Raw genomic sequence first — 26470 nt, 5'->3', positions numbered from 1 at the left:
CTGCTCTGGACTCTGACCTGAGGCCTGACCAATCACAGCACAACTCCACTGACAAGTCAGCAAACTACGATTGGATGGAGGTCACCTCAGGCCTCATACAAACATATGAGGAGTTCAACCTACACGACAATGTACTTAACTGTTTAAAAATATGCTATCAGAGAAGAATGACCTCAATAAAGCTGCCATTTGAATGACTTCAGTAACAAGAGCTTTCTTTCTCCCCCTCCACCCTAAGATCAAAAACTCAGATAAATCCATTTTTATCAGCCGCTAACACCTTCCTGTCCTTGGATCCGGGCTGTTGATTTAGACATTTTGAGAGCCAGCTGGCTAATCTGTAAAGGACCATAAAACTTGTTGATGCTTTAACAGGTCCATTTCATCTAATCCATGGCATTCCACCACAGCAGCACAGTGCGAAGGCAGGGGGCGCTGTAGCGTCAGAAAGTTCTTAATGCAATGTCACATCAAGGGCACTCCTGGAGCCCTGTGGCTGTATAGCAGTGCAACCAGTGCTGGAGGAGTTAAAGCAAATAAAAGCAGCCAATCAGCTCGCGACCCTGCGCTCTCCTCTGTGCCGAGTTGTGATCTCTCTCTCTCTCTCTCTCTCTCCATGGCAATGGCGACTCCCTCCTCCCTACCCCTATTCCATGTGATGCTTTGGCACAAAATGGCTGCCTCCTTGCCAACAACAGACAACTTCCTCCAACAACAACCAAACGATGTCAACTGCTGTACAGTTCTATCAATGTAGCGTGGACAGTTTTTGCTCCACAAAATGCTTTAATGGATAATGTTTACATCCTAAATGAAACTGCAGATCATAACGTAAATTAAATGGTGCAATCTTATGCCTGAAAACACTGACAGAGACAAACACAGAGCAAAGGAAAGAGGAGACGTGTGAAGAGAGACAAAGAGGAAGGCAGGAGTTATAGAGGCAGACAGACCAGATTCTCCACTCATCAGTCATCACCACACAAAATGTGCTAACCTGCAAGAGCTAAAACTAGACAACCTCAACAACCTCACACTGAAAAGCTCACTGCTCGCTCTCATTTCTTTATGTTTCAACACTCTTCATTTAAGTGACACATTCACATGTGCCTTGATGGCGTCAGCCAGAACAAAGTGCTTTGCTGTCTACTTCAAAAGATTTAAGCGCAAATAGGCTGTTAATACCGACAGCAACAGAAGTCAGTTTGGGATCATGAAGTCATTATGCTGCTACTACTCTACAACAGATTTAAGCTAATTAGTATGAAGCTTTCAAAAAAAAAAAAAAAAAAAAAAAAAAAAGAGGAAATGTGTGTCCAGAATGATGAACAAAGCTGTAGATGATTCCTTAAATCACTGAGAAAGCTGTACAACACTGAGAATTATGTTATATTCAAATTAACATCCAGAATAACTCATAACTTGTCAGGAAGATGCTATAAATAAATAATGACAGTATATTGTTTATCATCATTTTGTAACTTTTTTGGTGTTGCCAAAAAACTTTGACCTTCTGATGTGTAGCTTATAGCACTTCAGTCTACATGGTAGGAGTTGAATAAAATGTGATCAATGCAACAAATGATTCCAAACTTTCGAACAGTATAATATAAATTATAGGGCTACATAATACAGCAATATTAATAATTATCACTATTATAATGTAGAAGGTTAAAATATTGTTTTTTTTTTGTTTTTTTTTTTACTGTGTACCATTAGCATCCTGACCAATCTCAAGATCCTCAAGATGAGTTTCTGTGCACTTTACATGCCCCCCCACCCAAAACACAGTAAAATTAAATTAAATAATTTTGACCCAAGTAATGCAGGCCGATCTTTAAATGTCAGCTTACGTGCTTTGCTATATTGCTCAATAAACTTATCCGTATGCTAATGAAAACAGGCCCAAATCTACCATCAAGATTTTTTTGTTTAACTGTTTGTTTTCAGTGTATGATTAGAATTTGTTTTTGTCTTTTCTGAAGAGATAACGGTCTAGGTTAGTCATTTTCTCAGTTCCTCTAGACCCCCCACTCATGCCTCACACGTTCAGGCCCTGTAACTCTGAGAGGATGTTCGCATTTACCCCTCCACCACCACGACCTGCTGGTAGAAGATACCACAAAGTAAAGAGACGGGGGAAGGGCTTCAGAGTCGTCCCCTATTTCCTGCTGGCTTCCCTCCTTTCACAACAAACTGTCTCCTGTGCACAGTTATAAGCACCTCCATATACACACCAACGCCCATCTATTTATCTCAGTGGCACACTTGTCGAATGTGTAAACCCCCCCGCCGTCAGACAGGCAAAGCAGCGTCAGGGCGAGGTCTGGGCTATATCACTAATAAACCAACACAACAAACACCTTCCTCAAGGGATTCTTCAAATACTGTAAAAATGCTATTCATTTGTTCTGGCTCAAACAGACCTGGCTTTTCAGTCCATCATGATTTAGGTCTAGGGCCTTACTTATTACTCCATTAAAGTTCTGTTACTTCATTACATTTAAAAAGTTTCAACCACTATAAATACCATTTTAACATTTCACATACTAAATCCAATGAAACAGCACTACTTATGGTCTTTGTAATTGCACATGCTGTTGGTCAGTGTTGTTTAAGTGCTAAGGTCTTTGATATTGTTATTATGCACAGAAAAGCATGCGCATGTTATAATTTGTCACAATAACAATAAATACTTCTTTTTTCCCCCCAAGGTGTCCCAGTGTATGTTTGAAAGGCAATGCATGGTTCCTTGTGAGTCCATTTTTATTGTTTGGCCTTTTTTAAAGCCCAAATTACTTGTCAAATGGTCAGAATCATCAGCAGATTGATTGATTTGTAATATAATTCATTGTTACAGTCCTGCTCTGGTCCGGTGTGCTTGTGTGGCTACTATCTAATGGCAGAGAGCCCAGAATACATTCTTGTGGCCTAAAGACAGAAACAGAAACACACTGATCTACCAAAGTAGTAATCAATTTGAATGTTATTCCTAGTCCACTGCTTGTATCCCCGATCCTGGAGGTGACTTTTCTCTACTCCATCATCTAATTTTAGCCTTGAGCTCAATTAAATGTGCTAGGAGAAGAATCATGCAGCAGTGCTGCTCTGCAGTAGTGGGATTAGTAAACGTAAGAACTGGAGATTACAGTCTCTTCACAATGTCCACCAAGTGCATCTGTTCCTGACAAAAACCAGCCGCTAAGAATTTCTCCTCTTGGAGTGAAACATGTCTCTCTCTCTCTTTTACATACACACAGACTCTCAATGCACCAAGATATATGGTCTTTGCTAATGTTGGGATTGGAACTCATTTTGGGTAGTTAAGCATGAAGCTGAGCGCCACAGGTGTCTGGATGCTGCTGCTACACTCACATCTCGCTCTCTTTCAAACACACACAAACACACTCCTACTTAACCACCACAGTTGAGTCACCTGCACAAATATTCATATACAATGTTCAGACTTGTATGCACCTGGCTCTGTCCCCAACCACCAAATACACATAATTGTCTCAGTGGCTCCCATCAATATAGGAATGCTATTTTTATGGAAATACTGAGGTGCTGTGAGGGCCTCTCAAATAGCAGGACCCAAAAAAAAAAAACCTTCACTGCCACCTAGATTTAGAAATTCCTCCGAGATGGACAGAACTTGCAGCACTCTAAAGGAATGATTGAGAACTTTCTTTTGTCTTGCGTAAAACAGCAAAACACATCAAACTTATAGCCTGGGAGAAATGACTATGATAAATTACTGAGTTGCAACAGCAGAAATTAAGTTGAAAAAGTTTGGCACCCATTCCATTTATACTGTCATATGATTGTATGAATGTTTGGGCAAAAGTTAGGACACCCCTAGTCAAATTACATAGTTTGCTGATTTTTTTAAAGTGAAGATAAGCTTATACATTCTCTACAGAGAACACACTTCTGCACATTTTAATGCATGATTACTCTTTATTTGCTGAATTTAACATAAGAAAAAAAACTTGAAATATGGCCTGTTCAAAAGTTATGGCACATCTAATATTTTACATTTTATTCCCCCCCCCAAAGTATTGAACTCAGCAAATAAATAGAAATTTTGAACTCTAATTCCATGTGTGTGTTTGTCCACGCAGAGGATGTGTTAACCTGTTTTTGGTCAGAAAACGGATCGTTTACATTTTTGCATCCAAATTTACATTTATTTTTTTTTATTTATTTGAAGTATTCTACACACTTTACATGTGCTTTGTTTATAGCTACAGGTGGGTGATATTTTTTGCCATATTACAATACTATTTCATGATACAAGATAAGTATCATATTTAGTTTTTCTGAGGTTTACCAAGTTGAAACAGACAAAAAGCCCCTGTACTGCCAAATTTAGTAAAAGGCTATCAAAAAGTACAAGCAAAAAGAACTTTCTGCTGCACTAAATTCTAGTTACACAGGACTAATTATGCTCTCTTTAATAGCTAATCGGAGTTCAAGTATGAGTGAGAAAAGCATACTGTGACAAGTCACATGATTTTTGTTATGATGCTAAATATTGTAATATTACTCACATTTATATACATTTCCTCTTTATATTGTTACACATTCCTTTTATATACTTTTTTTTCCTATAGAGTATTTCTTTAACTTTAATTTCCCTAACTGTGATCCTACTACCATCTTGGCACAAGATGTCCAGGAAGAATCAGTGCTGACCTGTGCATGTTGCCGTTGGTGGTGAAGGTCTGGCCACACACACTGCATTTGTAGGGCCTCTCCCCACTATGCACCAGCATGTGACGGTCTAGAGAGCTGGCTGAGCTGAGGCACTTTCCACAGATACTGCAGGAGTGATCTGTCGCTCCAGTATCAGAATTATGCTGCAGGCAGTGAACAAGAGTCACAAAAAGAGAGAAAGACGTTTTTATTACAACCGCACATTTAATGGCATCTCAAGTGTTGCTTAAAGCACCAATACGTGTGTATTTTACCTGGCGAATATGCATCGTAAACTGGTGCTGGGTTTGACAGTTCTTGTCACACAGTGGACAGATGAGAGAAGAGCTGTTATCTTTGGCTTCCTACAAAACATACAAACACAAACAACAAGTGAAAAATAATATCCCACACATCATATTACACAATACATATGACAAACCAAACACCTGGTCCCTCTTATTTGAAACAGAGAAACTACAATAATGTCAGAATCAGAATATATATATATATATATTAAGTTAATTTGGGCTGTTTGTGTTTGTCCACTCATCATGAAATTTACATAGTGTAAAGGACAACAAATATTTAAAATTGTCAGATACTGAAAAACGACAAAAACGGAGATACGAGGTTTTGTTCCGACAGCAGCGATATGCATACAATATTGAGCCATTAGGGAAATAACATAAAATTGTATTATATCAAATTGTATTGCAGTATATCATATATCTGTAACTAGTATGTCATGGCTAGAGCGTGGATTGGGACACTGAAAAAAGGAAACATTAGCATATTAACATAAGACATTTTCAGCCACTCCTTATTTTTGCTGCATCCAAAAATATGTACTGAATCGAGACATCGATGCATCATATCCAACCAAAAAATGAATGAGTTGTTCCATCACTTAATATTTCAGTCAGGAGGATGATTATGCAGTGAAAATGGCATCTTGAAATAAAAATAAAACATAACTGTATTTATTAGTATAAACTGGAACGACATGATGCGCCAAGAAAAATAATGGAGGTTTATTGCAACAGTAATTTATACTGTTCATGCTCCCATTACGTCCATTTGGTTATGTTTAAAAAAAAAAAAAAAAAAAAAAAAAAAAGTTTGGTTTGTGTGGGTAAAATCCCATCTGGTGGCACAGACTGAGGCCTTCTCTTCTGACCTTGAATGGTTTGTCAGTACTCACTGTATGTGAAAGATACTGGGTTAAATAAATACTTGGCTTGATAAATAAGAGAGTTTGATTTTGCCTCTCATCCATTCCCAGTTCAACTACTTTCTGTTCTGTAGTACTTTCAGTAGCTCAATAACTTCTGTCTCTTTGAATTGTCATTTGGTAGCTTGGTTTCTAATGTGTGACAGTCTTAAATCTGCTAAATGAATCCAGATATTTTATTCATCAATATGGGCAAGTCTGGATATGTATCCTGTACACCTTGGCATTATATCAGTTATATAACATTATATAACACATTTGTTCTTCTGTTTCAGTGACCTATTTGAGAGCAGTTTTCATTTCTTCACATGTGAATGTGAATGAGAAGCATCCTGAAGGTAAACAGCCTGTGAGTTTGTGCATGTCCATTCCTCTTTCACCTTGAGTGGCAGATCAGTGTAACCCAACACCATGTGCTCCCTCCCACTGGTGTTGACAGTAGAGCAGATCATTAACTCTGAGCTTTGTGTGTAGCTCTGCACAGCTCACACTGCAGGCCCACAAGGCCACATCCAGACTGCACGTCATTCCATCACACACACAGCATCACGCACACAACGTGGCGGGGGTGGGGAGGGTCAATCGATTAGTTTACATTTATTACATTTATACAAACAAAAAAAATGAGAACAGATGAAACGTCCACACGAGCAGTGATCAAAAACAGATATTGTACTTCATGTTGCGTGAACATTTAATGATGAAAGGACCAACAGAAATGCTCGAAAAATGCTTGGAATTAAGACACTTTAGATTAACCACTTCTGTAAAGTTACCATTAGGAGATATATCGAAAGATTGTTTATTTTGTTGGTGTTTATTTTTGACATCGGTATATACAAAAAAAAATTGTGATTACTTGACTTTTTTCACCTACCACATTTTTAGAAAAATCTAAGTAGTAGATACAATAAAACTAGGGCTGTATAAAGCTGGACGTTAAAATACAGATACTAAATAATTTAATAGTACATGATATTGAGAAATATTATTATACTTTATAAGCTTGGCTTGCTGCTGTACTTTTCATGATCGATGCACATTAACAATACTTTCTGTACATTAGTACAATGTGTATGCAGAAACTTCATCCATCCATCCACCCACCCACCCATCCATTCGGCTAACTACATGGTCCAAAAGTCAATTTGCAGAAATATCTACGGCAATGTTTTCCAACCCCCTGCTTCCAAAACACCTGATCTAGCCACTCAAGTCCTTATCAACCCTTTACTGAGTTGAGGTGGGGGTAAAGCAGTAAAAAAAAAAAAAGGGGGGGGGGGTGGGGGAGCAGGGGGTCTCCAGGGCTTGGGCTGGGAACCACTGATCTCTATCTCCTACTATACAAGCAATACACCTCTGTTCTGACCGTAAACTAGTGTAAAGCAGAACTGTAACTCTTACATTTCACTGACCCAGATGGGTGTAAGTTCTGTTGGCACAATGTTAAGTAGTAACTGAAACTAACTTTATGACTCACAAAATGCAGCCTGCTTCAAGGTGCACTGTTTGAACTTAGGACAAGTTACAGGTTAATAATTCTCTAGGAAAATGGGAGGTATAAGGTGTGATGCAGCCAAAACAGCGGCACATATGCTGAATACAACTTCAGATGAATTAATACATTTATATAACTAGTGTTTAGTACGGCCCTGTTCATCATATTAGTGTACCATTTGTACAACAATAGCATTCCTGATAGGGAAATAAAGTTTGATTTGTATAGTTAGGGTTTTTAGTTTATGGTTTTGGCAAGTAAACATCTATGAAACAAAAGCATAAAAAACATCTCCAGGAAGAAAACTTCCGCTTCTCCAGCTGGAAGTTTTTTTGCTAGGCTGGATAAGTTCTGGATCAGAAGAAGCATATAAAGGATCATCAAGTCACACCTAATCTGTGTTAAATTGGATGGAAACAAAACAAAAACATACAGCTAGACATCAGTGCTGCTGCTGCTGCTGCTGCGGACAATCGGTTATGTGATCTGTTATTATATACACCTAGTTTCAATGAGTCATGATGACCTGTAAAGATCAGAGACCATTCCAGGACGACGCAGCACAATCCCGTCCTCAGATTCAATAGTCAGAAATTAAACAGAGATTAGTTAAGAATTAATTTTTTTCCCCTAGAACAGACACTAGGACTTTTTTCCCTCTTCTGTTTTTAACTCTCATTAAACACAGGACATAATCTAGGAACTGTCAGAACCTTCAGACAGGTCAACAGTCAGTGTGCACCTGTATTAGCATTACAGGGCTATTTTACCACTGTGGCAGCAGAATCTGTCTGCTACGTTCATCAGTGCAGTGCTGTGCCTTATGTGGGTTTAATCCAACCAATTACATAACTCACTATAAGCCGCTTCCATTTCCTCAAAAGACAGAAGCCTGAGAATGTAGGACTTCTTCAGCAGAAACAGAACAACAGCATTTATCTTCACAACACACAAGTGGTGAAGGAATAAATAAATAAAAACACTGACTTAAAGTACATGCCCATGTCAGCAATGATAAAAAGCAGAAATTGTTCTTCTCTTTACTCTATAAAAAAAGTCTTAACTTTCCACATCTCCATGCAGCACTGTGCCATAGCCAGAGACTTATTTCATGCATTCATTTGTTTCCCGAATCTAAATGGCTATTAAATACAAGTTATTAATTTTCAGAAACAATAGTTAAATCTAAAATAATCCACTAGTTTAACGAAGGGAAAGTCAAAGGAATGTAAGTTAAAAAAAAAAAAAAAAGGTTTCTGTCCATCATTCCACTGTGGGAAGACAACAACAGTATGACTCTAAAAGTTTGTGTCACTGTCAAGAAGCCCTCACCTAGAAAAGAAAAACACACAAAAATAACAAATCAAACAAAGAAGCTGCTGATTTTCTCTGAATAAATGGACTTAAGCCGAGTCCAGACCTCAACATCACTGAATGTGTATGGGGTAACCAACTGCTAAGACTGAAATTTGGAGGCATGGAAAAATATCCCTGCTGATATCTTTGAAAAACTAAAAGTGTCCGGAAAAGAACGGATGCTGTAATAAAGTCAAAAGCTGAACACTTTTGCTGATGCTGAAAAATTAACAAATGAATTTTGTCTGAAGTGAAAATAATAAATGAAAACTGTTCCGTGACTTTTGTATAGCAGTGTATACACACATGTATGTCATTGTAAATCTGATTTATTGATCTCTCTAAAATGTACTTCACTAAAAAAATGCACTTTACTTTATTTAGCACCAAGTAAAAATTCAGATTCTGTTTCATGAAAAGCAGATTATGTAAAAACTGAAAGGGTGGAGCTGAGAGCTGCAACACAGCCATGGAGAAAAGATGACTCTGAAGATGAAACTGCTGTAGAATTCAGTTTGGGAGCAGAGGCAGGCCAAGTGGGTGTTGAGGGGTCAGAACTGACACCTGTTACTACCCTACACGGGGCAGCTACGGGCCTGAAGTGCACGCTTTAATCGGAACCATGTGACGGCTAGCTGCACGGACAAAAGGGGGATTGAGGGCCAGAGGACCATGTGTCATTCTCTTTCAACACAGGAGCGCGCTCTGCCTGCACGGACACACGGTCCATCACCTGTGCCATCCTGTCCTCTTTTACAGCTGATACACATACAGTGAACACAGACACATACACACACCTGCCACCGATCCAACACTAAACCACTGCATCACTCCAGCTGACCTAATAAAATATGGCCTTTGGTTTAGCTGCACTCAAATGCCACATTCAAAAGTATGACTTTTGCCAAGCTGCTATTCTTACAGACATCTCATGTATCTCTCCAGCTCAGTACACACAAGGCACCAGCACAAAAACAACAGCACTATTACCATCCTGTCGTCTCCTCTGTAAGGTATGGCTGGCTGATGACTTTTCAATCTGGAAAGGGCACATGTGCTGTGCACCCACACACATGACTCCCTGCTACTGCTGGGTAGTACTGAAACTTCAATATCACAACATTAATTTGTCACAAAAATGTCACAGTATTAAATGATACTTAAATGTATATTCAGAATGGCTTACAAACCTGACATTGTTTCGACTGGACCAATTCATTCTGTTCTGCTTCTCTTAAAATTTGACAGAATTGTAAAAGTTAACCAGGTACAAAATTAGTAAACACTATGTATTTTGAACCGTTGTTGAAAGGTAGACTAAATTATTCAACAACTAACTTAATTTTTGCTGTCCATCAATAGCACTAAAACTCTCAGCCATACACATAATTAAGATCTAAAGCACCATTCTCAAGTTCTTTAAAAGAATGTCTTACAAATGGGACAGTTTGCTTTAACAGGACCTTCCTGATCCGATCTGCTTCTCTTAAAATTACAACACTTTGATACAAAAGCGACAATAATATAGTCGTGTGTCTAAATATGGCAACCTATTTTGAGTGATATACATAATCTCTGATAACAGAAGTTTTAATATTCGACTCCCACAAAGTCTAACAAACTGCACTGCTTTGCTGCTGAACATGTCTGAATGTGACTGGCAGTGGTGTGCCAGCGAGCATCTGTTGAGTACATTGGACATGCAGCTATGTGCAGCGGCAGCTGGAAACTTGCTGGCAGGCTGCGGTGTACACCAGTGCTTATTTTAAATGGACAAATGAGAGCATCTGTCAGAGTGAATGTACAAAGCTTTGTGTGTGTCAGTGTATGTGCTCTCAGTAAATATGGTCACTTTGAGTACGAGCCTCTCAGAACATGGTTGAATAGGGCTGCAAGCCGAGGCCCTCATGTCCACGTTTGAACAGTGATTTCAAACTTAATTTTGTTAATGATGTAATGTAAGTTTATTCAAAGTCATTGTGGACCATTTACTGGTTGATGACCAATCACTCAATTATGTTTATCATCACTTACCTGGTTCTTCCTGGCATTTCGGCTGCCGCCAGGGCTCTTGATGGTGGTCTTGGTGCAAGCGGTTGACGCCGCCTCCACTTCCCCATTTAGCTGAGCTGCTTTCATCACAGTGTCCATCATTGAGTTAATGGAGGACAGGTCTACTCCGTCCGCTCCATCTATCCCTCTGTCCGCTCGGATCTCTCCGTCTGACTGTTCTGCCATTCTCTCCTCCGATTTTCTCGGACTCTCTGAGGAAAATAAACAATTTGGGGTATAAATCTTGGACTTCCCAACAACAAATTAATTACGACCGATTAAATTAATGCTATACTTAAATCTCCTACTTCATGTCCATTTTTAATTATTATTACTTTTGATAATAGTCTGTGAATGTTTTTGCCAACAAAGAGCACCAAATTTATGCAATGTTATAATCAATTATAATCAATAGCATTACACTGCCTTCAGACAGACATGCCACAGCGCACTAATTCAATGTATCCTTCAAACACAGTAATACTGTTCAAGCTGTCAGGGTAACTGCATTTCCATAGGCTTTCCCCGAGGGGCAGTAGGGGGTATTTCTCAGCTAAGTGTGGCCACTCTTACCAGTGTGTTTCTCTCGTGTCTGTGTGGGGACGGCTCTCTCTGTCTCCTCCTTCTGCTTGGTCTCTTTGGTGCCAAGGGTGGAACTGAGCATCTCCCCTGCTTTTTTCTCCTCCACTGAACTCTCCATCACTAAAAGAGAAGGAGAGATGTTCAGAATGGGAGGATAAAGGAAATAGTAGCAGTTTAAATCTGCTGCTTTATAAAACTAGTATGCAAATGGTCTCAGTCAGTTTATAACTTCATAATTAAGGATGCCACAAAGGGTGTAAGGGTGATTATACACACACACACACACAATATTTTTTATTATTATTATTATTATTATTATTATTATTATTATTATTATTATTATTATTATTAGGAATATAGAACAGGCAGCGTAAGGTAAAGGCTACAGGGTCCTGCAGGGTCAGCGTACAGTGCAGTGTGTCCTCTACCCCTGCCTAAAAGACAAGACATCGCACTCACTGACATGGTTTTGGCCCTGCACATGCTTTATGACTCCAGCACCTGTCCACAGAGCACAACAGAGTGAGCGTGTATGCTTGTGTCTGCACAAGCACATGAGCACAGGTCAAATCTCTGCCAGTAATTATCAGCTCTCCTTAAAGTATTCACCACTGCAAGCCACTGATACGGAATGGTATATACACAATACCAGTTCAGGGTTTCTCGAATCTTGACCTAGAATCCAATTTCAAGACCATCAGTCACAACAGTTCAACTAAATACCAGAGATGACAAAATACAGGACTACAAACTGGATTCAAATGTCTGGATTTTATATCTGTACTAATTTATCGTTATTATTAGATCAAAATCTTGTAACTCCAGTATGAGAACCCCAGCTGCCTTTTGCACTGAGAACATTCTGAAAAATGGACAAACGGAACTGGTCCAAAATCTATTAACTTGCACTAAAATTTAAACTAAAAACTTTTTTTCCTTCTCCACAAAAAGTTACTCTAAAAGTCAGTTACTCTACTCTTAAGCAGGGATGCGCAATGACATCAAAATCATATGGGACATTTCAAAATGACACGAAGACGAATTTAATGTACTCTGGAAAAGCAGAATGTTTAGGAGATGATGAGCTGCTGTGCTACAATATCTGCATTTTACTCATTTTATTTGTAACCACTTGCAACATTTGTAAGCCTCTATAAATAACGTCTTCTGTAACGCCACTCTGGGTGGGATCTAGTCTCAATTTCTACATTTTATAAAATATTTAAATATCAATTTCGGCAGATATGCATATGAAAAAGCTATTGGCATCAGTCAAGAAATTCCATATCAGAACATCCCTACCACCAAGCAGGCAAGTTTTCAGATTAGTCGTGTTGTGAATCAGGGGAAGCAACACTGAGGATCCAGTGGACAGAGGTCCCATTCTACACATTCTGACTGTATATAGCTTTAGAGTGACCAGACAAAGGCCTGGGACAGATGAAAGTTAGCTAAGCACTAGTTCTGCCTGACTGAAAAAAGTGAGAGGAATCCCTGCACAGAGGAAAGAAAGGAAAGGAGGAAGCAGGAAAATATGCAAAGATGAAAAAGAGAAGGGAAGCGAGAAAAAGAGATGAGATGAAGTAGCTGGCTTCTCCCTCAGCTAATTGCCATTTCCCGTTTACAGCCTCACAGGAAGCTCTTCTCCGGTCCAGGCCACTTCCTTCTTAGAAGAGAGAGGAGTGCAACACAAAGAGAGAGACGGCGAGTGAGTGAGTTTCCATCCAAACTGGTTTCATTATATCCAGCGAAGGTGATGAAACACTCTGAGAAAGCCAGTGGTGCTGGCTGGATCACTGCAATGTGATGGACGTGATCATCATGAGGATCAACAACACCAACTGGAGAAACTTCAGCTGTCTGAAGCTCACACATGGACGCAGACCAGAGTCACACACAGAACGGCCAGAGCTGAAGCCTGCTAGACTCACACCATCGACACCTCACTGCTGCCTCAGCAACCAGCTTCACTTTCAGCACAGAAGTTCATCAGGACAAGAATGATGAACTGCAACCTGCTAACACATCAAATGTGCAGGGTGGGTAAGGCAGAGGGGCCCTCAGGGGGAGGAGGAACATCAACATGTTTGTTCAGGAAAGGGGAAGAAAAGGAGAATGGGTAAGATACAAGGAGAAGGAGAAGAGGGAGGAGGAGAGAGACGTTACTGTGTCAGTGTCCAAAAGCTCCGATTTCAGTCAAACCTACACCCAGATTGTCTGCACTTCAACAATTAAAGGGAGAAGTTTTATTTTTTCAGAGGTTCTGCATAATTTAATTGTTAAGATGTCATTCAGAGCGTTCTGATGTGAAATGCCCTCTTTTAAAGAAACGCATCATGTCAGAATTGTTTACATTGGTATAGATTATAACAAGACATCTGAGAAAGCTATTACAAAAATATGAGGCTTGGTGCCTGACATATTTTCAAATAAGTTTCTCAAAATGCAGGTGAAAACATGGCACTATAAAGGCAAAATAGTACACAAACAGAACATTTTCCCCCAAATATACCATTTTAATCATAGAAAAGAGAGCCAAGAAATACAGTGTAGGTCCACCTGCTCCAACATTTCTTCTGAAATCAAGGGCTAATAAAAGAGTTTCTGTTCTTCTGCTCTTCTAGGAAGTGAGGATTTAATTGCATTCAGCCACATCCATTATGAAAATATTTGACGGTAGCAAAAAAACAAAGGGTGGAAAAGAAGCCACCAATCACCTCGCAGCTCAGCTCTGGATTATTTTCCCTACTTTGGAAGAGCATCCTCAAGCCCTCAAGCTCTCATTGGGTGAGCAAATGCTGGGCCAGCACTTTTATGGCCTGCAAAATGAACAGCAACAGATGACCGAGGGGAGGGGTAAGGGGCAAACAAGTGATGGGGGTCAGAAAAAAGAAAAAAAAGTTTATGAATCAGAAGAGAAAGTCTTCTGCAAGGAGGAAGGGAGAAGGAATGAATGAAGAGACAGGGAAGAAAAGGAAAGAAAAAAGATTGGGGTGTGTGGTGTAAACGAGCTGAGAGAAACAGGCAGAGATAGATTTGATTGCACAACAGTGGGGCAAGTTTAGAGCTGTGCGGTTGTGCGAGAGTGAGAAATAGAAGGGGGGGGGGGAGAGAGAGAGAGAGAGAGAGAGAGAGAGAGAGAGAGAGAGAGAGAGAGAGAGAGAGAGAGAGAGAGAGAGAGAGAGACAGAGAGAGACAGAGAGAGACAGAGAGAGACAGAGAGAGACAGAGAGACAGACATTCTTTTCCAGAGTGTTTGGCACTGTGAGAGGACTTTTCCACCCTCATGTGCTGAACACAAACACTACAACCATACATACACACAGCCTGCCATCCTGCTCTGTGCACAACCTCAGCAGTATCACCCCTGCTCTACCGCACTGGAGGGTTTTTTTCTTGCAAGGATGTGCAAGAACCTGTGTGTTTGTGTATGTGTGCGTTTCAGTGAGAGTGATGGGTGGGAACAGATGTAGTAACAGCAGCCCCCCTCCTTTACCCTCGCACTTTCTTCTCTCAGCCAGGGAGCGAGAGTCTTTAATAAGAAGTCTGTGTCTCTCTCTCTCTCTCTCTCTGTCCTCATACCTCTCTCTCTCCTCCATTTGCTCTCTCTCCATACGAAAGAAAATTTTAAAAAGATCTTCTTAAAGGGGGATATTACTTTCTCTCTTTTTTTTAAATGTCTGCACAATAAAATTGTAATGGTGAAAACAAAGGTCATTCAGAGAGGTTTGCTGTGAAATGCTCCATTCTAGAGAAGCCTGGTGAATCAGACTTGTTCCCAGTGGTGGTGATAGGAACCAGACATCTGAACAGTATAATAATAACTCCCTCACAGAAATGTATTACATGAAACAGTTATATATACATTGTCTGATGACTGAGATATTGTTTTTCAATGATTTTGGTAAAAGCTTTTGGCCTAATATTTTTGAAATCCATTCATGGTGGACAGTAATAAGATGAAGGGCATTATAAAGTAAAACATTACTTTTCTGATTTAATATTACCCCTTTAATATTGCTGTAGTTTTTACTAGACCGTGAGTTCAGATGGAATTACAAAGGATTCTCCTGAGAAGAAGAGCCCAGTATATTAGCCCAGAACTCAGTAATAATAATTTCTCCAAAGGAATTTTAGGAGAAATCACCATTAAGTCTCCTGACCAATCAGAATTTCCACTGGGATCTCTCTTCCTCTCTCTGTTCCATAAACAGTGTTTGATTTCAAAATATTAAAAAGTTCAACAATGCTGCTGGTGGTTTTATGTTAAAGAGGAACTTTGCCTTAAATGTCGAGCAGTTTCACTAAAACCGGTCCTGAAAAACGCAGCCCAGCACAAGTTTTTGCCTTGATATGGCAAAAATGTAATACTTGAAGATATTCTCACAATACATATAAAATGTTGTGGAAGAGTCTTAGCAAACTGTTTACCTGGACAATAGTTTTGTTTTTGCTTATGAACACACCATGTGACATTAGAATAACTCCAAACAAAGGTTAATGCAAAAAAAGCAACATGAATTTCTTGTTTTCAATAAAGCACGTTGTTAAATTCCATCACCAGAATCACTGATTAGCCAAAACTGGCACTGGAGGATAACCACAGTCAACACTGGGCTTTCATGAGGAGAGGTTTGGAAATGGTTGAACAATGACACTGACATTTATAAAATCAACAAACTTATATTTATTCTAACACCAGCATTTTTTTGATCAAATAAATGCTTACTGCTCAGATCAATAACTTTTAAAATATAATTAGAATGGCCTATAATAAAGTTTAAAACTTTTGCACAATGCTGTACGCATCATAAGATTTCACTTGTTTTCTGAGATTTGGAAACCAATTAAAAAAAAAAAAGTCCAATAGCAAAACAAACTAAAAAATTCTGGAAAAGTGTGCTTTACAGGCTCCGTACAATTTCTCCAAATCTAGAGATGGCGTATCAGTATTGAGGGGTATCAGTATCACTATCAGGCTCGTATTATGCTACTAGATCTGATATCGGAAAAAAACCTGAATCTGAATGTTTTGTGAAGCATGAAACAGATCAGTGTTCTGTGATCTGCTCTGCAAAGTGCTTAACGACGTAAATTTGTACAATACCAATAAAATAACGTCATATCACCCACCTCTACAACCAGTCTCCATCAGCCAAACTACACCTGACCACAAAATGATTTAGGCTTTCATCAGGACATATGGTTCTCTCATTAATAGTCACTAGCAGTCAGAATATTCTCGTATGAAGTGCCTGAAAGTACTAAGAGTTAAAGGCCCCTTATTCTACATTTTTATGTACTTTATTTTTTCCCTGAGGTTAACATAACTAAGAACATGTGTGGTTTTCTGATTTTTTTTTCATGACATGGGCCCTTTAAAAGGGAGTGGGGTGGGGGGGGGGGGGGGGTGCTGCCTGATACAGACATGTGAGTGTGCATTGGAGGTGGGGGTGATGGAGGTGTGAGACCCCTGCAGTGTGTGGTGTGTGTGACAGAGAGCTCATTCAGAGCCTTAGAAGTTTCCCGCAGTCCTAAAACTCCACACACACCTTACAGATTGCAGATGAGTTAAAGGTCATCTGATCAGCCTACATCACACACACTCAAACCACAGAGCCACAGTACAGACGGCTGAGAGAAACGCGCTCTGGAAGCGCAGCTCTAATGTAAATGGAAAGATGTACAGATAAACCTTCTGCTCCAATCCTGATCAGAGTCTGGTAACTGCTACCACAGAGTCTGATCTGTACTTTTGCAGAACAGTGCAAACATCACAAACATTAACCATAGTAAAAATAATCCATCTTGGGTAAGATGTGCTAGACTTCAAACTACTGTAAAAGCTCCGGTAAAAGCATTTCATTTGTAGTAGCCTATGTGCATAGCAGGACATTCTGAACTGATGCATTCTGGGCTTTTTCAGTTACTTCTTTGGTAGTTTAGTAGTGATAATAAGGATGCACCTATTATGAAGTTCAGATTCTGATTTCGTTACAGCAATTTTTATTTGCCTTGATACTGAGAGGAGGAAATGTAACTACCATTTTAAGTTCATAAATGAAAAAACTAATTCAGCTGCCTATTTAAATAACATAAAAATAAGTGCCACACTGAAAGGCTATTTAGCCTGACTCATACATAATTACAAGTGTAGCAGCAGCATTCAAATACAGTGCAAGTTCACTTGCACTTATAAAACTGCAACACAGACCAACCAAAAAAAAAAATAAAAAATAATAATAATAATAATAATAATAATAATAAGAAGAAGAAGAAGAAGAAGAAGAAGAAGAAGAAGAAGAAGAAGAAGAAGAAGAAGAAGAAGAAGAAGAAGAAGAAGAAGAAGAAGAAGAAGAAGAAGAAGAAGAAGAAGAAGAAGAAGAAGAAGAAGAAGAAGAAGAAGAAGAAGAAGAAGAAGAAGAAGAAGAAGAAGAAGAAGAAGAAGAAGAAGAAGAAGAAGAAGAAGAAGAAGAAGAAGAAGAAGAAGAAGAAGAAGAAGAAGAAGAAGAAGAAGAAGAAGAAGAAGAAGAAGAAGAAGAAGAAGAAGAAGAAGAAGAAGAAGAAGAAGAAGAAGAAGAAGAAGAAGAAGAAGAAGAAGAAGAAGAAGAAGAAGAAACTGCTTATATCCAATTATTAGTACACTACTAATCTAATACTAATGGTGTCTTGAACGCACCACATTTTTCTAACCTGCACAAAGCAGCTACACCTTTTCCTTGGTTTTGAATGTGCTCATAATCGTACCACAAAGTGTGTGAAAAATAGCCAATCTGCATGTTTAACACATTTTAAAACTTCTGAAAACGTTCCTCACTGCCACATGTGCTGTGAATACTGATGTATGGCACCTCTAGGACAGTGGTGTGAACAGAGCTGCTTGAAGTAAAATTGTTTTAACCATGGATCAGACCTGTAGTCAGTGCTAATGCATTAAAATATGCAGCCTCAATATCGGAACAGCACCGTCAATATCGGCTCATCTATACTACTAGGTGTTTGTGCTTCTCGGATTTTAACCAATGAGCAGCTCCATGACCATCATAAGGATCTCATATGTGAGCTGCCTGTCTCTGGCCATACACGTCACCATTAAAGCAGCACCTGTTTATGTATTACAGCAGACAGCATTCATTCCGGATCTAAATTTACCTATAAACAGAGTCAGAGGGCCAATGTCTCAGCTCAGCTTCACCACAGCACTGCACTACACAGAGTTTCTTTACCCTGTTTCCAGCTGTGAGGTGTAAAAATGCATAGCTGCACTGAGGTCAGTCAGTTTCATGATGTTAGAAATGACTAAATCCATTATATATATATATATATATATATATATATATATATATATATATATATATATATATATATATATATATATATATATATATATATATATATATATATAAAGTTAATAATTATTATTATTATTACTATTACTACTATTACATCAAAGAAGACTTTCAAATGTTAAAATAATTCTGAACTATACCAAAAGAATCACATTATGGTGAAATTTGAGATTTCCTAAGCGCAAACTAAATCATTGTGAGATCAGGTTTACAACTGAAGAAAAATAGAGCTTTGGGAGGAAAAGTGGTGAGGAAGATTGTTTTAGACTGTGCTGACTGACTGAATGTTCTCAAGTTGGAGTTGCAGTGAGCTCCTCAAACATGGCTGTCAGACAGTGGCTCAGAGCCAAACTGCCAAAAGTGACACATGCACATCAAAGCTAATAGGAGTGGGGACTGTGGAGAAGCTGGGGCCAATGTATGGCTTTACCTGCTGAGAGGAGAGCACCCACATTCTGGTGATTTGAGGAGGAGCAGCGAAGAACAATTCATCTTTAGGGGGGGTCAATGGAAGTACAGAGAGAGAGAGAGAGAGAGAGAGAGAGAGAGAGAGAGAGAGAGAGAGAGAGAGAGAGAGAGAGAGAGAGAGAGAGAGAGAGAGAGAGAGAGAGAGAGAGAGAGAGAGAGAGAGAGAGAGAGAGAGAGAGAGAGAGAGAGATTGTCTAGGGGTGAGGGGCTTGAAAAGCCGCAGATCCGGTGACCATATGTTGGCTATTTATTACAGCCTCCTGTGTGTCTGCCCTGACACCACACTACACAAGAACACCCATGGAAAAAAAGCGAGAGAGAAGAGAGGAGAGGAGAGGAAGAAGAGAGACTGCTAGAGGGAGCAGGGGAAGAAGAAAAAAGGGAGAAGGAGAGACCGATTGAGTGAGAGAGAAAGAGGGGGAGACAAGAGGAAAGGGAAAAGTGAGAGAGGGAGGGTGCGAGCGAGAGAGAGAGAAAGAGAGAGAGAGAGAGCGAGAGACACCCACTTGAACACACCCACATGCAGGGCTGTGTGTCAGTAAGTCGTGATTGTTAGTGAACAGAGTGAGTGAGTGAGTGAGTGAGTGAGTGAGTGAGTGACTGAGTGAGTGAGTGAGTGACTGAGTGAGTGAGTGAGTGAGTGGAGAGGAAGGAAGCCGCCCTCCTCCCTTGCGTGCTTGTCCCCTCCCGCAGGAATACATACAGAGCAGCCCAGCACAGCTCTAATCCACACAGCACCAAAACACTTTACTTTTACCGCAAACACTCCGTCAACACTAACACCAACCTAACACAACAGGGAATAAAATGCACACGTTCTAGCTCCTCTGACAAACCCAACCGTTCAGTCCGAGTCCTCTTTCCTGCCTTCCCTTTTCCCCTGCTGCTCTCTCCTCCCCTCCTGAGTCACTCCGAGCTAGTGAGGCTCATCCTCTGCTCACTCAGGCCTGCATCCTGCCCCGACATGCCACACGTCCTCCCTCCCTCCCTCTCCCCCTGTTTCTCCCTCTCTCCCTCTCTCACGCACAGTAGAGCTGTGCCAATACTTCAATACGCTGTTAAACTGCGATTCCATTGTACACTGATACTTTCAAACCATTTCACTATTTACTCATACTTTTGTTCGGTGTGGATGAAGTGCCTACTTAACACCTATAGATGGCAGTAGCTATGAAAGCCAGCCAATCTTACAGGACTTACAGCATTCAAGTTGGATGTATGGGTAGGGAGTAGCATGGTTCAGAATGAAATTTCAGAATTTGTTACAGATATCAGTCATGGGTATCTTAATGCAAGTTAGTGGGCAATACTCAGTCCTAACAGTGTTAAATACACCAAAAATCTATTTGAACATACAGCAAAGCTTTGCTAAAGCCTCTGAAAAGCTTACCTCAAAGCCTTGACATGAACTATTCCGATGATTTTTGAGAAACATGTATAGCATTACAGGGTACCAGGAGTAGCCAATATGATGATGTTTTCTTCATTATCATGGAAAAATCAAGTCACAATATGCTTTTCAGAATATATTGTCAAAATAATCAGTACTTAAAAGAACATGGACCAGCTGGATGTTTCATTAGAAGGAGAGTATGCACTTTTCTTGTTTCAACTTTTGATAAGCTACATGTTTTATATATTTATGTGATTCATTTCATGTATTTTAAAATGTTTAAAGTGAGCATCATGAATAGTGTCAAATATCATGAAAAAAATTTTCTTTTGCCTTTGTTTGGTACAAAAGAGTTTAATGCAGTATGTAAACATTGTTAAAGTTTGAAAACATGCTGGACACTCCTCAGCGCATACAGTCCATACATGGAAACTAAGCCACCAAAACGGGTCATTTTGAATTCATTATTTTACTGTAAAGTGATGAAAACCCAAATCGTTTACATGGAACCTCCTACTCCATCTATAGAGGTTTAACTCCACCCACTCACACTGAAGCTTTAAGGAGTGTTTCAGCCCTAACTGCTTCTGGAGTGAGGCACAATACACAACAGTCAAATCAGAGCAGATCATTTACATGTCAGTCTTAAAGGCACAGTAACACAAACAGCCTGTGTCCTCTTAAAAGATAAAGACAGGTCATATGAAAATGGCCTTACAAATATGAATTATGGCTGTTTCTGGTACATAAAACCACAGAAATATTGTAAGTGGGCCTCAGTGGACCAAAAAAAAAAAAAAAAGATTTTGCCTATTCGCCTTTAATTACACAACTAGACCTCAAAAAAGGTCTTTGATGGGTAAATTTACATTGCAGAAAAATGTTAATGAAAGTTTTTACTGATAATTGCTAAGCTACATAAGCCAGTGTCTAAAAAGCACTGCACAGGTGATCCACATACATGAAAAGCTTTTTAACGTTGTGAATCTGCTAGTTTCAGCTACTACAAGCTACTGGAAAACAGTGACTCCCTCTCAGTCACCCTCAGCCAGAGAGATCATCTCCGCTTCATCATCGACTGAGATTTGTGAGTCTTTTACATTTTAAACATCACAGTTGCTCCTCCTTAGTGTCTCATTACTTCCTCTCGTCATCGATTCTGCCCCACTCCTATTCCCTCTCTCTCAGGGCAAAGATCAAGGTATCAAGGCAGCACCATGTTTACAGAGGCAGAGGGCAGTGGGGTTGATTTGAGGCCAAAGTGGGCCAAAGTTGTAGAAAAGAAGAACATTTACCCCCCCCAGCTATCTCTCCCTCTCTCTCACACACACACACACACACACACACACACTGATGGTTCATTCACACAAGCTCTTCCTTATCGCCTCATTGTGTAACCCTCCCTAGGCAGCATGCTGTATATTATACAACCTTTTCCTCATTCAGCCAGCTCAAAGGGGAATAAGCCTCTGTGATGGCTTACTGAGCTAGATTTGTGCTCTAGGTGTAGCACAATGAGGCATTGTGAAAAATCTATCACAATCATTAATGAAATATGAAGAAAAGGGTCAGCATATAGCAGCAGGTACTGCATGGCTGCTCTAGCATGCATACTAAGCAGGCCTACACTGTAGCATCAGCCTACAAAAATGGGCAAATTGCTCTGTTAATTTTAGCCATGGTGGTCAGGTCAGACATACTAGCGGTGAGCCATGTTTATTCAGAGAGTTTAATGACACTAAATTTAAAAAAAAAAAAAAAAAAAAAGCTCAGGTCCAGCAGCAAAAAACAACAAACACACTTTAAATAGATCAAGCTGACACTCCTCTGGTGAGATGCTAACAGCTATTTTCTCATATTTTGTTATTTACTTTGCTTTCTCTTTTATTATGAGCTAATTTGATCACTTGCTTGTACAGTACAGTACAAAAAAGTACAGTACTGTTCAAAAGTCAGAGACCACCCTTGATTCCAGTCAAAACAACATAAGTACAATTTATTCATTTTCAGGAGATTTTTCTGAGAAGATTAGCCAGAAGATAATCCATTTGTAGAAGCAAAGGGGAAGTTAAAGGAAAACAAATCTAGACAAAGAGAAAAATGGTCCTGCTGATGTTCTCAGAACAACGGCCTGAACCCCCAGTGCAGAGTCCAGACCTCAACATCTCTCAATGTGTTTTAGATTTCTGCGATGACCCCCCCCCCCCTCCCCTTAGCACAGTACTGAACTGCTACTTGTACAAAAAGCTCTACAAGTAAACTTCATGTTTCATCTACTGTACAGCCCCAGCAGTATTTTTGATGCTACCATCTCAAATACACTCCTCCATCTTAAAGTAACATTTGCACACACACTGTGAAACAGTATAAACTGTGAGAAAATGTTCTTATTAAATACTTCCTGTCTAGATTTGGCCCATACCGTCCACAGAGCAGAACAGAAACAAGTTTGCCTAAGCATAAGTGGGTATCTAAGTGCATGTATACAGGAGCACACACACAAGTTTGTCTGAAGTCGTTGAGATAGCATCAGTGTGCTCTCTGCTCCAGTCTGTGCTGTTGCGTTCTGCTTCTGCTGAGGAAGGCGGAGGGTGTGTCTGTCTGCTCCAACCACAGGGCAGAAAAACTCAGCAGCCATTTGGGACGCCATCTCCGCCAAAAACGGAGGATTCCACCTCCCTGCTACGCTACTGTGACAAACTGCAGGCCTACAGCCAGAACTTCACCATTTGTCATAATGGAAAACTATACTAATCCAAGCCAGCACCAACTCTGTTTTATACAGTGCCAGTTAGGCTGCCAGCTTTGTATGAGGAATAGTTTCTTCCACACTTAAGGTTGAGTTAAACTTCTCTTTTCTCCTCCTCATCCCAGGTTAGCTGATCTAGCCAAATGTGATTGGTCTGATGACTATTTCCAAGATTGTTTTTATATCAAAAGTGCAATTTTCAAGCTGCAAGGGCTGCAATTTCAATTATGCAAGTTTTAAATGGGGAAATGTAACTTTATAACAGAGCTGTGGAAGAGCTAGAACAGTCAGAAGCAAACACCCATGTGCTATGCACACGATATCACAACCACAACCTCGTCCAGCGCACTATGTTAAGCACTCAAGTCTTAAGCCAGGAAAGGAGGATAATGATAAACTTCGCCAAAAAAAAAAAAAAAAAACCTACAATTTATAGAAGGTAACCTATAAATTGAAATCACACAACACTTGTCTAAATAAATAAATATTAAATACTGTCCCCAAACTGTTCAGTCTTAGTATTCACTAGGGGTGGGCAATATGGTGATGCGGATTTACCTTATAAAACACTAATGAAGTGCATGCTTCATTACAAACAGAGCATAGCTAGTCCAGTTTAACTGGATTTCATATAGGCCAGTGTGTGATACATTAAATGAAATTCACTGTATTCATAGTTCTTTGTACCATTTAAATGAGGCACTAATTTTTTGTCTCTTATCAAACTACTTAAACCTCAGGAAAACTAAATACATCATGCACATCATGTGTCAGGGAAGCGTCTTTAAGTATCATGACAAACTTTTGTCATATCACCAACTCCTTTTTCACTGCTTTAAGTTTAGATTAATGAAAAAAAGCCGCATGCTTTCTCACACGAGAATAAGATGTTCATCAGGGTGTGTTTTGATGAGTTTGAGTCTGTTGAGACAGTGTTTAGGATCACTGGGCTATCTCTCAGCATCTCTGCCTCACAGCCGCTCAAACAGGTTCTCACTGGCTGACAGCATGCCTTAGCCTAAACGCCTCAGGGGCCATGACTAGGTGAACTGCATCTAGAGAAAAGCATCTAAACTAGATAACTCTCAAGTGCATAAGAACACCACAGCCAGATCAGCTTTACTTACACAATAAAATATTAAATCTAGATTAACTTAATCTGAAAAAACCTGGATTATTTTAACTGGACCACTGAAATTCAAACAAAGTAGCTAAGCTTTCTTTTGAACAAGGAAGAGAAATCTAAGAAAGACTAAACCTAGAGGGAGTAAGTGTCCCTTTTTAAATGTAACGGCCAAAACCTGATGTGCAATTATCACCAGAGATCTGGAAGGCTGACTTTGGGTTACACCCCCATAGGCGTGTGCTGGGATGGATCAGTCCTGTTCAGTGACTTGGCAGGGATGCGGTATGTGTCTGAACAGTGGGGGAAGCTGCTCTGAGTTACTAATGAAGAGCTGCTTGATTAGCAAGTGATGACTCACCAAGAGCTTTTACAACAGAGCAACAAAAGACATGAAAAACCAAACATGGGAACAGTCAGTACTGAGAAGGATTTCAACTGTTCAACTATACCTGAATTAAACAGTTAATGGCATAATACAGGTAGAGACATACTTTTGCTACTTCAAACTTCATGTTTTTGCTTCTTAAGGGGCAGGTTAACACATCCTGACCAGTAGGTAAACATGAATCAGCGATCTGAGAACACAAAATGCCGAGATGATGGATAAACATTTTGTAAGTGATGTAAATAAGATGCCTAGCTTGTACTCCATGTTCTATGAGTGACTGTTCACTGGTCAGCTGCGGATTTTTCTAATGGTGCTCAGTATTAAACTTGTTTTTTCAAAGCATGCAGCCTAAGAAAGGTATTGTTCACCGCACAGGATAGCAGAGTGCTTTTCAGTCATGGTCTACATCGCTGTTTAGACAACAATCAACAGGACTGCAATCGAGAGAGTTTGACATGGAATCGTCTTAATGCCTTCTTACACCCTACCCCAGGGAAGCTCGGTCCTGGTCCTGGAAATCTACCACCACGCCTGAAGGCTTTCATTACCTGGCTCAGGTGTGTTAGCTGGCACTAAACTCTGCAGGGTGGTAGTTCTCCAGGACCAGGATTGAGCACCCCTGCCTTACACCTTTGACATCCTATCAAAATCCATGAAAACCAAGTAAGGGTGGAAAACAGTATTGACAGATGTTCTTGAATGTTTCGCTAGATGTGAATTAACCACTCCATATTAACAAAACATAGAAGACATACAGACAAACTTCACTATTTATTTTCACTTGACTCTCCATTCCATTGCGCAAACCAAAAGAAACACATGCTCAGGCGGAGGATTGAGCAGGAATGGGGCAGACCGCATGCTCTGTGTGCTGAACGGAAGAAACAGCAAAAGAAGGCAGCAAGTCGAGGCACAGGGGCATGAAATGGATGACGCAAGAGCCGCATCACTGAAATATTAATAAATCATGACGAAAATAAAGAGGAACAAAGCTGGCAGAACGACAAAGGATGGAATGTCAAAAAAAGAAAAAGTCAAACGCCAGGGGGAAAGTTTCAGGTGAAACTTTGCATGCTTGCCCAAAAAGCAAGTTTTTAAACAAAAATAATTTGTATACAAAAAAAAAAAAAAAAAAAAAAAAAAAAAAAAGTGGCGTAAATGGCACAGGCTGTCCATGCTGCATGTGGAAAGTGAGGATGCATTGAGGTTGAGTAGGCACAGCCTGGGCAGGAGGTATATTTACCCGTCCTCCAACGAGGCTGTATTAATCTGGAGCTGGGACAGGGACGGCTGCACCTTGAGTGTCAGCACCCACGGCTCACACTGCAGGAAGACCACAGACAAGATTTAATAACACACGTACACAAAAGACACAAGGATATCCTGATGACACATCACTTTCCAAGAGGCTTGTAAATAAGAATTCTCAAGAAATGCATATTTTCTTTTGTTCTCATAAAGTAATCTAGCAAACCACGGCTATGAAACTCGACCCGGAAAGAAGATGAGTGATAAAGAAGCAAACCCATTCTCTTCTACTGAAGCTCAAATGCAATTTAAATTTGAAGCACATTTTA

The 26470-nt window shown here is 39.8% G+C and overlaps 2 protein-coding genes across 3 annotated transcripts in view; one reads left to right on the top strand and one right to left on the bottom strand.

Annotated features, from left to right (window-relative positions):
- Positions 1–13631, top strand: part of LOC108431448 (zinc finger protein 2 homolog) — a 37352-nt gene extending 23721 nt beyond the window's left edge. Inside the window, exons 9-10 of the mRNA XM_037536728.1 lie at positions 6208–6281; positions 13048–13631. Of these exons, the coding sequence (XP_037392625.1) occupies positions 6208–6281; positions 13048–13227 (254 nt within the window). The 3' untranslated portion in view covers positions 13228–13631. The remainder of the gene's footprint in view (positions 1–6207; positions 6282–13047) is intronic.
- The window catches only part of rreb1a (ras responsive element binding protein 1a), a 63056-nt gene that overhangs the window by 13151 nt on the left and 23435 nt on the right, over positions 1–26470 (bottom strand). The window contains exons 2-6 of one of the 2 annotated variants that reach the window (XM_017704578.2): positions 26137–26216; positions 11412–11540; positions 10821–11050; positions 4974–5063; positions 4699–4862 (exon numbers count right to left, since the gene is read on the bottom strand). In XM_017704578.2, coding sequence (XP_017560067.2) covers positions 4699–4862; positions 4974–5063; positions 10821–11050; positions 11412–11538 — 611 coding nt within the window. In that variant the 5' untranslated portion in view covers positions 11539–11540; positions 26137–26216. The remainder of the gene's footprint in view (positions 1–4698; positions 4863–4973; positions 5064–10820; positions 11051–11411; positions 11541–26136; positions 26217–26470) is intronic. The other variant, XM_017704569.2, reaches the window with a different exon arrangement.

This window comes from Pygocentrus nattereri, chromosome 3 (genome assembly GCF_015220715.1).
Source record: "Pygocentrus nattereri isolate fPygNat1 chromosome 3, fPygNat1.pri, whole genome shotgun sequence".
In the NCBI taxonomy this organism is placed as follows: domain Eukaryota; kingdom Metazoa; phylum Chordata; class Actinopteri; order Characiformes; family Serrasalmidae; genus Pygocentrus; species Pygocentrus nattereri.
Note: the sequence above shows the minus strand (reverse complement) of the source record. Positions and strands in the feature narration are given on the sequence as shown.